This window comes from Alligator sinensis, unplaced genomic scaffold, assembly GCF_000455745.1.
Source record: "Alligator sinensis unplaced genomic scaffold, ASM45574v1 scaffold103_2, whole genome shotgun sequence".
In the NCBI taxonomy this organism is placed as follows: domain Eukaryota; kingdom Metazoa; phylum Chordata; order Crocodylia; family Alligatoridae; genus Alligator; species Alligator sinensis.
Window position 1 is genome coordinate 205761 of NW_005842166.1, and position 13707 is coordinate 219467.

The following is a 13707-nucleotide window of genomic DNA, read 5'->3' on the forward strand; positions in this document are numbered from 1 at the left end:
TGAGGCAGAAAAAGATCTTGGAGTCACTGTTGACTCCAGGATGAACATGAGTCGCCAATGTGATGAAGCAGTTGGCAGAGCCAATCACACGTTGTCATGTATCCGTAGGTGCTTTACAAACAGGTCCAAGGAAGTGATTCTCCCTGTCTATGTGGCACTGGTCAGGTTGTCATGTATCCGTAGGTGCTTTACAAACAGGTCCAAGGAAGTGATTCTCCCTGTCTATGTGGCACTGGTCAGACCGCAGCTGGAGTACTGTGTCCAGTTCTGGACACCGCAGTTCAAGCAGGATGTGGACAACCTGGAGAGGGTCCAAAGAAGAGCCACTTGCCTGATTAGAGGCCTGCAGGGAAGGCCCTACGAGGAAAGGCTAAGGGATCTTAACCTCTTCAGCCTCTCCAAGAGAAGGCTGACAGGGGCAGCGTACAAATGCATAAGGGGAGAGCAACATGAAGTAGGCAACGATCTGTTCACCAGGGCACCCCCTGGAACGACAAGGAACAATGGCTATAAGCTACCAGAAAGAAGGTTCAGGCTGGACATTAGGAAAAAGTTCTTCACGGTCAGGGTTGCCAGAATCTGGAATGGGTTCCCAAGGGAGGTGGTGCTTGCCCCATCCTTGGGGGTCTTCAAGAAGAGACTGGACAGGCACCTGGCTGGGATCACATGACTCCAGGGTTGGCCAGGGGCAGGGGTCAGACTAGATGGCCCACTGAGGTCCCTTCCGACTCTATGAATCTATATTTCAACTTCCTTTTCACTCCCACAGATGAGCTGTGCCTTTCTTTCCCATTTCTAATGATTCCTGTTCCTTCACCAACCTTAAATGCCTGGCAAGCATCACCAAATAGGGCCCCAAACAGTTCACCCACAATCCTTCTGTTGCACCCTCTCTCAGCCTGTTGTATATGATTAGGGTGGCCTTGACCTCCACGATGTGAAGCCTGACCAGGTTGTCCTGCGCTTCATCTGAATATAAATTAATGGAGCATCCTACGACTCATGACAACTAGAAGTGCACCGACACTGGTCTGATATCAGATTGGCACCGATATAAAGAAAATTTAATATATTGGAAATCAGCCATATCAGGCCAATAATTTGGCTGATAAATGGCCTGTGCATGCATGCAGCTGCAGCACAGCACAGGCAGCGAGGAGCTCAGCCCAGCAGCATGGAGAGCTGCCTCCAGCTGGTAAGTCTGGTGTGGTGGAAGGGGAGTGGGGAAGGAAGGGGCATGATCAAGGCCCCCATGGGGAGGGAGGCGTGGGGCTGGGGCAAGCATTGCCCAGCTGGAGCGGGAATGGCACAGAGGTGCAGCTCATCCTGGGGGCGCAGGGAGGGGCTGGGGGGCGCCACTGGTTCGGGAGCTGCTGGTCCAGTGGCTCATCCGGCGCTCGCCTGCTCAACTGGTGGCTCCCGCTGCTCGTCCGGGAGGGCACAGAGGGGCGTGTACCCCCGGATCTGCACAGGGCAGGGTGGGCTGGAGCCGGGACTGCGTCAGGTTCTTCTCAGTGGGGTGGGCTGCAGCCACAAATTCGCTGTAGCCCCTTCCTGGTGTAGCCCTGCCCCACTGGAAAGAGCTTCGCGCAGCCCTGGCCCTGTTCCATGCAGATCCCTCTCTCCCTATCCCCCAGATGAGCCACGGCTCTGTCTCGCACCTGCCCTGAGCAGCACTTCCCCCAGCCTCAGCCCCCCACCTCCCTTCCCAAGGGGGCCTTGATCTGCACACCCATGCCCCTTCCCTCCCCTTCCACCACACCAGAATTACTTGCTGGAGGCAGCTCTCCACGCTGCCGGGCTGGGTATTGGAAATCGGATTGGTATCAGCCGACATGCCTCCCTAAAAAATCGGCCATTTTTGCTGATTTGCAAAAATCAGCTGCAAAAATCTCTATTGGTGCACCCCTAATGACAACACCACCTAGTTCCAGTCATGAGTGGGGGCTAATTAGCACATGGAGGTATCTGGTTGAGGGGGTGTTTGGAGTACACACATATACTGAGCAGTGCTGAACTGAGGAGTCACCTTGGCTTGAAATCCTTGTCTCTGCTGGGGCCCAGCCCAATAAACTACATGGCAAATCATGAGCCTTTTGACTTTGGGCTAATATACATAGTTTGTACTATATATAAGTGCTAAAGCGCTGCTTAGAAGTGTGTTTATGGAGTGCCTGTGCTACAAATTGCAGCAGTTTAAAAAAAAAAAGGGTAATAAGGATCAATTCTGGATAAGTCTATGGGTACTATATGCAAATTACTACAACTATGTTTAATTTCAAGGTCACTGTTTTCAAATTTGCTCCTCAATTCCATGTGCTCAGGGAGAGCAGGGACTGACAGTAAGGTGGGCTGGGGGGAAGGGGCTGCAGGGGGAGGCAGAGGGCAAGGGGGCTACCCCAGATTTATTTTTCCTGCTGTAGCAGTGGAAGGGGGACAAATTTAGGCAAACTTCCAATAATCAGATTCTATACTTGGGGGTTTAGTTCAGTTTAGTTCTCCCTAAATTGAAAGAGTGGGTTTTTAAAAACCCACTGTTTCCACCATTTCAATTTAGGGAGAGCTAAACCAAACTAAACCCCCATTGTGTGTATACAAGGGGTACGGAGCTGCTTCCCTCCATGGTGCCAGCACCCCCAGGTAGCACCCGCCCGCTGGCACCCAGCCCAGGCGGTCTCAAGGGGTGCCACAGCTGTGAAAGGAAGCACTGGGCCCTGCACAGCTCAGACAGTCAGGCAAGTTCCAGGAGGAAAAAAAAAAAAAGGATCAGGCTCCTCATTGCTTTTTTTTTCCACCTTCAGTTGAGCTTGCCTGTACCAGCTGCTGCCGGGTTGCACAGCCTGAGCTGCATGGGGCCCATTGCTTCCCTTTGCAGCTGCGTGGCCCCCTGGGACTGCCTGGGCTGGGAGCCAGTGGGCAGGTGCTGCCTGGGGGGCACTGCCACCATGGAGGGACCCACCAGGGTCCCCCACAGCTTGGCCCACTGGCAGCTTGCCCCCCCGCCGTGGGAGAGGCAGGTAGGCTTTAAGAAAATGCACATGGAATTGAGGAGCAAATTAAACACAGCTGTAGTAATTTGCATATAGTACCCATAGACTTATTTCATCCAGAATTGATCCTTATTACCTTTTTGCATGTACAAGCACCCACTGAAAGGAAAATATTGGCCCACCAGAGGGCACAAGTGTTATTCAATTTGAAATGCAGCCAGCAGCAGGTTCCATAAAAATATGCTGAGATTAGGAAGACCAGAAGGAGCAGAGAGACAGACATGTAGGTAGGGAAGTGGCACACAACAGCAGTAATTTGGAAACTGGCCGTGAAGAGAAGACAGGCCATAGGTTAGGACTTGTTTTAATTTTTACAGCAACTGTCAAAAATTGTTATACCTGGGGTATTTACAGCCTTTTGTGGCAAATGTGTAAGATAATTTTGTGTTACTTGCTCAAAATATAATTGTTCATAAACTACAAACAGAAGTACATTGTTCAACCTAGCACATCAGGAACTTGCAATGCTTACCTGTGAGTATATGGTTTCATCCAGCATGCTAATAAACAGTTTAATAAGCCTGGTATACCTGGACACTTACGCAACTACACCCTGTAACAAAGGGAAATTAGCTCTGTCTATGCATCATTAAGCCCCTAACAGTAATTCATTATGGATCAATAAGATGTCATTTGTTAAACTACATGATTGGAAAAGGGTGTAGATTACATAAAGTGGGAACATGGGCAAAAAAGGATAGCTAACCTGGGGACCAGCACAACTGATCTTGCAAATGTCACAGTAGTGAAGCTGAGGTTGTTTAGGTGGTCCTTTGGGTTTCAGCTGCTTGTTTTGAAAAAGTGGTTTCTTGTTGAAGCTGTTGTTCGAACTGTTGTTAGCGCTGTTCCCTGTGCTGCTCCATGAAGAAGAGCTTGTGGTTTTTGGTTGCTGTGACAAGGGTGGTGGCTGCTGTTGGGCTTGGGCCTGCTGAGGTGGTTGATAGTAAGTAGTAGCTGCTGTGTATGTTGTGGCATCATAATTGGGATAATTTGACCCTAGCAGGAAGAAAGAGAAAAGAAAGCACTTTTTGCCGTTTGTGGTCTAAGTAAAAACTTATAGTTGGAAACCTGCACCAAGTTTCTCCTTACCAGAATAAGGTACAGAAGTGGAGGTATATAAAGAGGAGGGAGTGTATGAAGAAATGGGGGAGGCAGATGTATTCTGGTGAACCGTTGTCACTGCTGGGTAGGTATTATAGCTTGTAGGTGTGGAACTTGTTGCTTGAACTGGCTTAATTGCAGTCACCTGCCTCTCAGGCTGGCTTGGATTATATACAGTAGATTGACCATAGCTGCCTTTGGAACCTAAAAAACAAATATATATAGTCATCTTCTGGCAAAAATAAAAACAGATGCATGATGTTTTTTAACATTTGCACCAACCTACCTTCCTCTTTATTCTTAATATACTATTTGTTAAACCAGAAGACAGAAAGTATTAAGTAACAAGATATAACTGTACCACAAATACATTAGCCTGGAAAGAAAACTATTACAGGTAATTTGACTGAAGTATTTCAGGTTACGAAAAATACAGCTAAAGACCTGGTTAGTCCTTCTTTTTTCCTATTCTGCCATAATAAACAGTTAAAAACACAGTAAATGAAAGTAGATATTTTTCCTTACCTGTTAATATTGTTTCTCATAATGGAACTCACAGTTGGATAGGTTCCACTCACTCATCCATGAAGGGGCAGCTGGCTCTGATTTCAAGTGTTAAAGGGAGACTCCAATAACCAGTTGCAGAACAGGAAGTACCCCAGAAGATCTATTCCCAAGCTTTCATACAAATTGGTTAAAACTGGAAAAAGATATTTTTAAGCACCAATAAGAAACACTTCCTTGAAGATTATAAAAACCAATAACCTGAAAACATAGGAGGGTTCCTCTGGAATGGTGGATGTCCTAATTATGAGAAATATTTTGTTTTCTCTCACATGCACATTCCATCCAGCTATCCAAAAGACTCACTGCTGGGAACTATCAGGTGATAAAATGATGAATGTAACCAGAAACAACATAATGGTCAAAAGGAAGGCACAGGTCCATCTGACCATTAGATTTTTTAGTGTAACTATTTTACATCAGTGGCAGCTTATTAAACCCTATGGCTACAAACTAGTAAAGTTTCACTAAGTTGAAACTTTTCAATATTGTATTAAGTGAAAGAACATAGAGGGATCTCATATTTATCTTGAAAGTTTTCTGCTTGGAAGCACCATTTCTTTGCACCCAATAAAGAAATATGAGCCTTATAGTGTGCTAAATGGATTTTCTTAAAGGATTCTTACTAGATATGAAGTATCTGGGTTTCACTGCCAGACTGGCCTGTGCAGAAAAATGTAGTTTTGAGGCTTTTTTGTTCATCTTGTAGATGCCTTATAAAAATGAGGAAAGTTTGACTTGGTTCTACCAAAGTAATGCCTTAAGATACTATAGACATCTAGACTGTCCCAACTTTTTGTTTAAAAAGATCCACAAGGAAATCTGCTCTGACCCCTCTTTCACATAGCCACACAGAACCCAATAAAAAAGGACCAATGAAGTGATGGAGAGTATTACTGTTTAACTCATCTCACTGAAGACAGACCTTTTAATGCTGACCATGTTACATACAAGAAGCCGGGGCTTAATCTTTTCATAAGGGATTCCAATATGGCTGTGATGGAGGGTATAAGAAGGTACCAGTGAAATCCACAGGCACACATTTTAGAGGTTCATCTCCTTCTCCTGGTACCTAGGCCACAGAGGTGGAGGAACCTGCTACAGCCTAAGCTTGATGACAAGGATTTTTTTGCTTGTGCATCAGAGGGTCACATGTTAAGAGCCAGAGGTCCAAGTTCTAGCCCTACTGATGATGATCTATGTGGGAATGCAGCATTATAGTTATACTGTAAAGTCTCTATTAATGAGGATATATATGCTATATGATCTGATAAGGTTGGGAGGTCTTTTCTACTTTAAAAAAAAAAGTTTTCCACCAATAAAACCTGATCATATGACTAGGTTAAGATATCTAACCTCTCAGATTCTGCCTTACAAAATCTAGCTGGAATAGACATGTAGGAAAATTGGAGCACATCTCACTTTCTGCGTCAAGCAAAGAAATCACAGCCCTCAGAGCCAAAAGTGGATTTAGAAGTCAATCAGGCAAAACAAGAGTGATCTTTCCTGGCACTTTTGGTTGGATGATATACAGGAGTTAGATTATCACCTTTGTGTCATGGACTGGCAACATAGCAACAGCCTCTCTGGTATCTTTGGAAAATCTTAGAGGTCTTATTTGTTGGACAGGGAAAGAGATTCAAGCAAAAAGTGTCCCATGCTTACGTAACCCCCTCCATGTGATCTGGCAGTCTGCTCTATAAAGCTCCTGGAAAGGGCTAGACTCTGAAATCTTTTAGAAAACAGTAGTGTTAGAAATAGAAGTGAAGTCTACTGGTTCAATTAAAGACTGATATTGTGAGAAATCAATTATAGACAGTCAGGAAAAACCAAAATCATTTGTTGGCTTTTGTTTTAGCAGAAATGCCATGGAAAAACTGTTAAAGCTAAGCGCGTGTTCTGTTCTTCTGCGTAGGTGACACACTGATAGAATGGAGGAAGAGTTGTTGAATTCCTGTGCTAGGTGTCTAGTTACTGTCAAGAAAGCAATGGTACCCCTTATTGGGGAAGGAAGAGTTGTTATACAGGAGAGCAAGCTGTGGTCTTGGAAAGGACATAAGGGAGGGAGGGACGAGGGATCTCCCCTGGGTATAAGGCAGAGGAGTAGGAGTGGTAGAGGTTCTGTAGCTGGACGTTCCAGTTCTACAAAAAGGACAGAATTCCTTGTTAAACAATCTCTGCAAAAGCACTAGGATTCTATACTCTTATGGGCTGTACCATAATTTTATGATACATGTTAAAGCTAAATTAGATGGAATACTGGAATTTGTCCATGATGAGGTTACAGCGCTCCAGGGCATGCAATGTCTGGTCCTGAAGAAGTAGTCATTCTGCAAGGGAATTTCAGGAGCTTTTGAGCTGGTTGCAAAAACCATAATCCCACAGAGGTTGCACTGAACATAATCTGTCTGACATGCTTTTCTACATTTCAAATTGTTCTGTTTATCGAGCAATTGTGAAGATAATGGTAAGTCTGTATCTTGTACTGCGGCTATAGCAAACACAATAGGATTGAGGAAATTGTTTAGGTAGAAAATTTCAAACAATTGCCTGTTGACATCTAGTTTCATAGTTACCAATCTCATAAATTCCCTTTAGAACCTTTTCCCCCCAGATTTAGAGGAGACAGAGAGAGCCAATATAAAACCTACAGTTTGCTCTGAAACAACAGACCTGGAACAGTTTCCTGATTTTTGTTCTAGAAGAACTGGAGTTATGGCTTTTACTTCTTCTAGTTTGTAGCACCACTATTTTTTGTTCTGGTTGGAGGGAAGGGTGAAAAAGTGGAATTTGTGAAAACTTATATATTCTTCACTCACCATATCTGGTGCCTGAAGATATATGTATTGTGTTTATCTGTCCAGGCATCAACATTTCAGACATCTTTTTGAGTAACACAGGTTATATGCTGGCATAAATTAAACAGACTCAGAGAAGACATGTTCCTGAAAAGATTCTGGGCATATCCTCAAGTGAGGTACTGTGCAGGTATTTGCGAAGGAACATGAAGAGAATTAAAAGTTACTGGGATTTTCATTAGTATTTGAATAAATGACTTGCAGCAGTCTTGTTGTTATGATGTCAAAATATGGCCTATAATAAGATTAATTAGTAAAAATCATGGGTTTTCAACCCTTTTTAGTCTAAGTACACCTGGCGGCCGGATGCTGAGTGGGGACGGGGGCAGTGGGAAGAGTGCGTGGCTGGATGTGGAGCAGGGAGGCGGCGACGCCATGCGGGTGGGTGGGGACGGAGCACCACCGCCTGCCAGGAGCAGGGCCGGGGCGGGAAAGCTCACCGGGCCGGGGTGAGGGCAGCATCACCCCTCTGTAGGGCAGGAAAGCTCACCGGGCTGGTGTGTGGCAGCGATGGCTGTCGTGTGCAAGCCTCCTCTCCCCGCAGAGGGGTGATGCTGCCCTCACCCCACCCCGGCCCTACTCCTGGGAGGCAGTGGCATTCCATCCCCGCCTGCCCATGCATATCCCCTAGGACCAGTTCAAGTACTCCCAGGGGTATGCGTACCCCCGGTTGACAACCCCTGGTATAAATGATGTGTAAGGGAAGAAGAAACCAGCCCCTGGCTGCATTTACAAAGTGTGTAGCAAATCAATATTTTTTTATTTGTAAATTGACCAAATTAGATCTAGGATTTTTTGGGGTGACCAAAATTATGTTCCAATAGTTTGCACCAGTGAATATGGAACAGTAATCTTAGAGATATTTATTTTATTTAAAACAAATTTACTTTTGATGAGAGAAAATGCACCTTAAGAGATGTCTTAAATTATCCCTGGCAAAAGTCATCCCAAGCCACACCCTGAAGAGACGGCATTCACTCCTTGTAAAAGGAAGCAACCATATACTTAGCTTTTCTGAGTTTGTCTTTAGTTCCATTGTCCCTATTGGACAATGATGCTTATGAGGAAAGAGAGTAATTTTTGGATTAAAGCAGAGAATATGATGTATGGAAAATAAAAAGAATAAGAAGGGTTGTTAACGCAGTACAAGAACAAGGGAAGATTTTTTTTTTTTTTGCTCTTTCTCCCTTTTCTTTTTGAGTTCAGAAGGATATCCTTGTGACTACAAGAGCGGTATTGACAAATCTAGATCTACCCTACCAGCTCCAGCTTCTCTTCCAAATAACTGGGTATCTTAAAATTTTTTCCTCAAGGAAAGAAACAGAACATTTTATAAAGAACTATTCCTATGTTAAACAAGCCTTGATCATACCAAACTCTTTAGAAAGGAATCATTAATGTCCAATGAAGGCAAAAGCTGTCAGCCAGGCAAGACATCTCCAAGTTTGCTTGCTAGCATGTAGGGCGCTTGTACACATAACTGGGTTAATTCTCATTAAATTAAATAGGTTTAATACATTTAAAATGTTGGGTTTTTTTTAACTGTGGCATCAGTGTTCACATGTGGTAGCCTTTAGGAGCTGCATACCAAACCACCCACTGCTATCTTTGGTACTGCATTACAGCAGGGGGGCGCATTTAAATCACGAATCCCCTCCCTCACTCCCGAAATGCCCCCGAAAGGCCCATTCCCATGAAGCCAGGGATCTCTATGCTAAGCAATGATCATGACCTCCCTCACCCATCCCCAACTACATTGACTCCTACGTGAATCTGCCTATGATAAAAAAAATGCCACATCTAGAAGGAACCGTATGAATTTTAACCTTTATTTTAATTTTTTAAAAAATTTTCCAACACACGATTTAGAGAAAAAAAACTCCTAGTCATTATAAAAAAAACCAGTATAAAATACAGTATGTATAAAAATAAATTTACAGTATAAAAAGTAAAAAGAAATGTAAAAATACAGCATTTAGAAGGAACTGTATGAATTTTAACCTTTATTTTAATTTTTTTTAAAATTTTCCAACACACATGATTTAGAGAAAAAAAACTCCTAGTCATTATAAAAAAAACCAGTTTAAAATACAGTATGTATAAAAATAAATTTACAGTATAAAAAGTAAAAAGAAATGTAAAAATACAGCATTTTCCCTTGTATGCTTAAATAATTACATAAACTCCAGTAAAAAAACCTACTAAAACGTATATTATTTACTTTACTATAGTCCTATTAACACTATTTATACTATATACTATTCATACTATTTACACTCAATTATTATATCTATTTGCATATCTATTTCTATCTGTATTCTACTCTACATATATGTCTAGTTACATATCTGTCTGCTTACATATCTATCTACACACTCTATCTACATATCTATTCTACTCTATTCTACCTGTAATGTTTCTAACTCTATTTATATCTGTGTCTATCTTCTAATTCACTTTCTTCTTCATCCCTCTGCTCTATCTCTGCTCTTCTAAGAGGCCTGCAGGGGAAGAAAGAAGAGGAGGTTTTGGCCCATACTCCCAAAACCACCTGCTTCACCTCCCCACTACTGGCTACAAAGTACACTACAGAGTCTCTGGTGGGAGATTCTGAAATTACCTAAATATGACCCGGGATGCAATGTATCGCAGGTGGTGGGTCTGGCATGCAGCACCCACCATGCATCAGGTTCCTGGAATGCAAATATAAGAAATAGGAAAGTTACCCTGAAATATTAAAGTATCAGCATGTGCCGAGGCACACCCCCTCAACGGCAAATTTACTGGTAGGTGCAATCCTGTGGTGGCTGCTCATCCTGGGTGCTGGGTGCGGTGGTGGCGGGGGGACCATGTAAACTACCAGTGGTGGTGGTTGGACCATCACCACCACGACAGGGTACCACATTACAGGTACCAATGCTGGGGTAGAGTTGTTGTGCTGCCCCCCTCCATGTTTTTTCTGTTGTTACTGGACTACATTTTCCAGCAGCCCCTGCTGTTGTGTCTTGGGCTGGTTTCCATGGAGACCGACTCCTGCAGCAGCTGCATTGTGATATCACAGCCATGGGGTTTCCGTGGATACTGGGCCAGATGCACAGGGCTGTGTACATGGATATATGCAATTCTGGGGTGGCTATATTCCCCCACTTAGCTAGTGGTGGCCAAGCCGTCAAGGTGCGCAGCGGGCACGCAGCATGGTGTGGAGCTGTAGTGCAGCCTCCCTGGCATTTTGCAGTGGTAACAGCGCGGTCCGTCGCTGGGGCACAACCGCGATCTGCAGCCTGCCATGCCCCAGGGTCACCACCACAATGTCTCACCTAGCACATCTTTATTTTAAATCTTTTTTTTTTTTTTCAGGACATACCATGATTTATATATATATCTCAGAATGAGAAGGTAATATATGGATTACCCAGAAAACAAACATAAAACACAGTTTAAAACAAAATCAATCAACTGCTCTTACAAAAAATAAGTACTTTCAATGACAGAAATATCTTTTTAAAACTAAGAAAGTATAAATAAAAATAAGAAAGCCTTCCTCTGCCCAGGCAGCTCCTCTCCCCCTATGCCCTGCCACATTCCTCAGTGGCAGCCGACTACTCGTTGTTCAGGTAACCACGGGAAGCTCCTCCCCACCCACTCCAGCACCCGCAGTCACCAGTTACGAAAAAAACACACCATGTCTGGAAGGAACCGTGTAAATTACAACCTTTTATTTACAAAAGCAAAGAAGAATAAAAACTTTTTTTTCAAGAAAAACAAACACACAAATATAAAAAACGACAACTATAAATTAACAGAACCCAAAGAAAAAAATCCGGCAGCATCACATCATCTTTGCTGTTTTATTGTTTCGTAAGGCAAGAGACAAGACAGCTTTGCCCCACGCTCCCAAAACCACCTTCTTGGCCTCCCCGCTACAGGCTACAAGATCCCCGGTGGGAGATTTCAAGACCTATTTATCAGCTTGGCAGCAGCATGTCCTGGGGCAGGGGTCTGCGACCATGCGTCCACTGTGCATGGATTTTCTGGAAGGCAATTCTAGTTATAGGAGTGGCACAAGTTACCACTAAGTAACATGGTAACATGTGCCAAGGCACACCCCCTCAGTGACAAACTTACTACCTGTGCATCTTCTGCATGGGTAGGTGTTATTAAAGGTTGGGGAGGTGGTGGGGGAAGCAGGACCCACATGACGGGGGGTGGCAGAACCACCACCACCACTGGTACCAGTCTCAGAGCTGGGGTTTGTCCCTCAAGGCAGGGCTCCATCTGCCCTGCTGGATGGGAGTGTGTGTCATAAGCAAACGTGCTGCTACCCAAGGAACTTTTCTGTTGGGAGCATAACTTTCTCCAGGCGCAGATAATCCATGTTTTACCCAGCCAATCCCATTCCAACCAAACCTGCTGGCAGCCCATGGAACTTTGGGGACTGTAATTTTCCACATGGGTGGATTAAGATTCATTTGGGCCCTGGTCCCAGCCTTGCCAAGGCTCCTACACCCTTGCCCTGTTCTGAAGCCATCAATAGAGCCCCTGCCGGTAGCTGTCCCGAGTGTTAATCTGCGTGGGTGTGTATGTGGGAGAAGGGGGGGCTGCAATCTTTTCCTACATAAAGAGAAAGTTGGGCACCCATTAACCAGACTTGCCTTTGTGTGCAATTACTATGTACTACCTCTCAGTACAGTCATAGCCATGGTTGGGTGCTCCTGGAGTTTTAGCAGGCGTCCTCCCCTACCAAACTGCAGGAAGGCTTATACCCATTCCCTGCTTACCAAAAGACTATTCTGTCAATTCTCCATTTCTATCTCCATTTCTATTTCCATGTCTATTCACTTAGTAGTTATCATCTTACCTCTGAACTGCCTGTATTCCAGTCTTGATTACTGTCCACACACACACACACCAATGCCCCACTCCCACCCACCAAAACGCCGAGGACTCCTGCAGGCTTATACCAACCCCCCACCTCACACCTGTGCCAAGTAGTTTCATTAACACTTCACAGGACATGGTCCATCCTTGGAGGCTAAGCTACCTAGCATTGTGGACCTGTGCTGGGTGTCGGGCACAGAGTTGTGCGTGCATGGGTCCCCCCCCCTGCCCTCGCAGCTGGCAGCCTGCAAACAATAACCCCCTTATCCCGCTGGGGCAGCTGCTCCCTCCCCTCATGCCCTGCTGCAGTCCCCGGTGGCAGCGAGCTATTCATCGTTCAAGTAACCACGGGAAGCCACAGCTGCCCACAGGGGGACCCCGCCCACACCTCCACCACCCACCTTCACTGCAACCTCCTCCCCGCCACTACAGACAATGTACTGAAGAGACAGAAGTTTTGTGTTATAAAATGACAAAAACATTATTTTTATCAGAAGAACTAGCCAGTGCTTGTTATTGGCAGAATCCATATGTGCAGCCAGGCAATCCCACACAAGGGCCACCCAACCAGCATCTCCATGCCTATGTTGTGGGGTGCTATGCGCTGCCCACCCACGTCTCTGTCTGCCTGCTGCCTCCCGCGCTTCATCAGATCGCAACTCATTGAAAACCTCCCCCTGGTTTCACAAATATTGTGGAGCACGCAGGATGCCACTATAAAAGCTGTTATATATTCAGGGTCCAACTCAAGCCTGCAGTTCAGTGCCCTCTACTGTGCTTTGAGGTGGCCAAAGGCACATTCAGCAGCCGTCCTGCATTTGCTAAGATGGTAGTTGAAAGCCATCTTTTGCAGGTTGGTAACATGTCCTCCATATGGCTTCATGAGCTAGGGCTTGAGGGGGTAAGCCGTGTCCTTCTATAATAAGTGGGGGGACAGCAACACCATGGATCACTGTCAGGGACTCCAGGGGCATGGTGTCCTTTCTCCATCAAACCAGGCAGTAGAGAGTTTCTAAACGTATGCGCATCATGTGCACTGCCTGCCCAGCCTATATAAATGTTAGTGAACTGGCACCGATGATCCACCCTAGCTTGCAGGATCACCAAGGCAAATCCCTTCCTGTTCGTGAATGAGCAGCTTGCCTGCAAAGGAGATATCACAGGGATGTGTGGCTGTATACAGCACACACACCATTAGAAAATCCCATGGTATTGAAGCCATCAATAACTTCCTGGGGGTTACTGAGGCAAATAAA

General features: G+C 44.9%; 1 protein-coding gene across 2 annotated transcripts in view; it reads right to left on the reverse strand.

Annotated features, from left to right (window-relative positions):
• The window catches only part of ZFR2 (zinc finger RNA binding protein 2), a 124015-nt gene that overhangs the window by 60720 nt on the left and 49588 nt on the right, over window positions 1-13707 (reverse strand). For both annotated transcript variants that reach the window (XM_014520872.2, XM_025206621.1), the window contains exons 4-5: window positions 4140-4355; window positions 3757-4046 (exon numbers count right to left, since the gene is read on the reverse strand). In XM_014520872.2, coding sequence (XP_014376358.1) covers window positions 3757-4046; window positions 4140-4355 — 506 coding nt within the window. The remainder of the gene's footprint in view (window positions 1-3756; window positions 4047-4139; window positions 4356-13707) is intronic.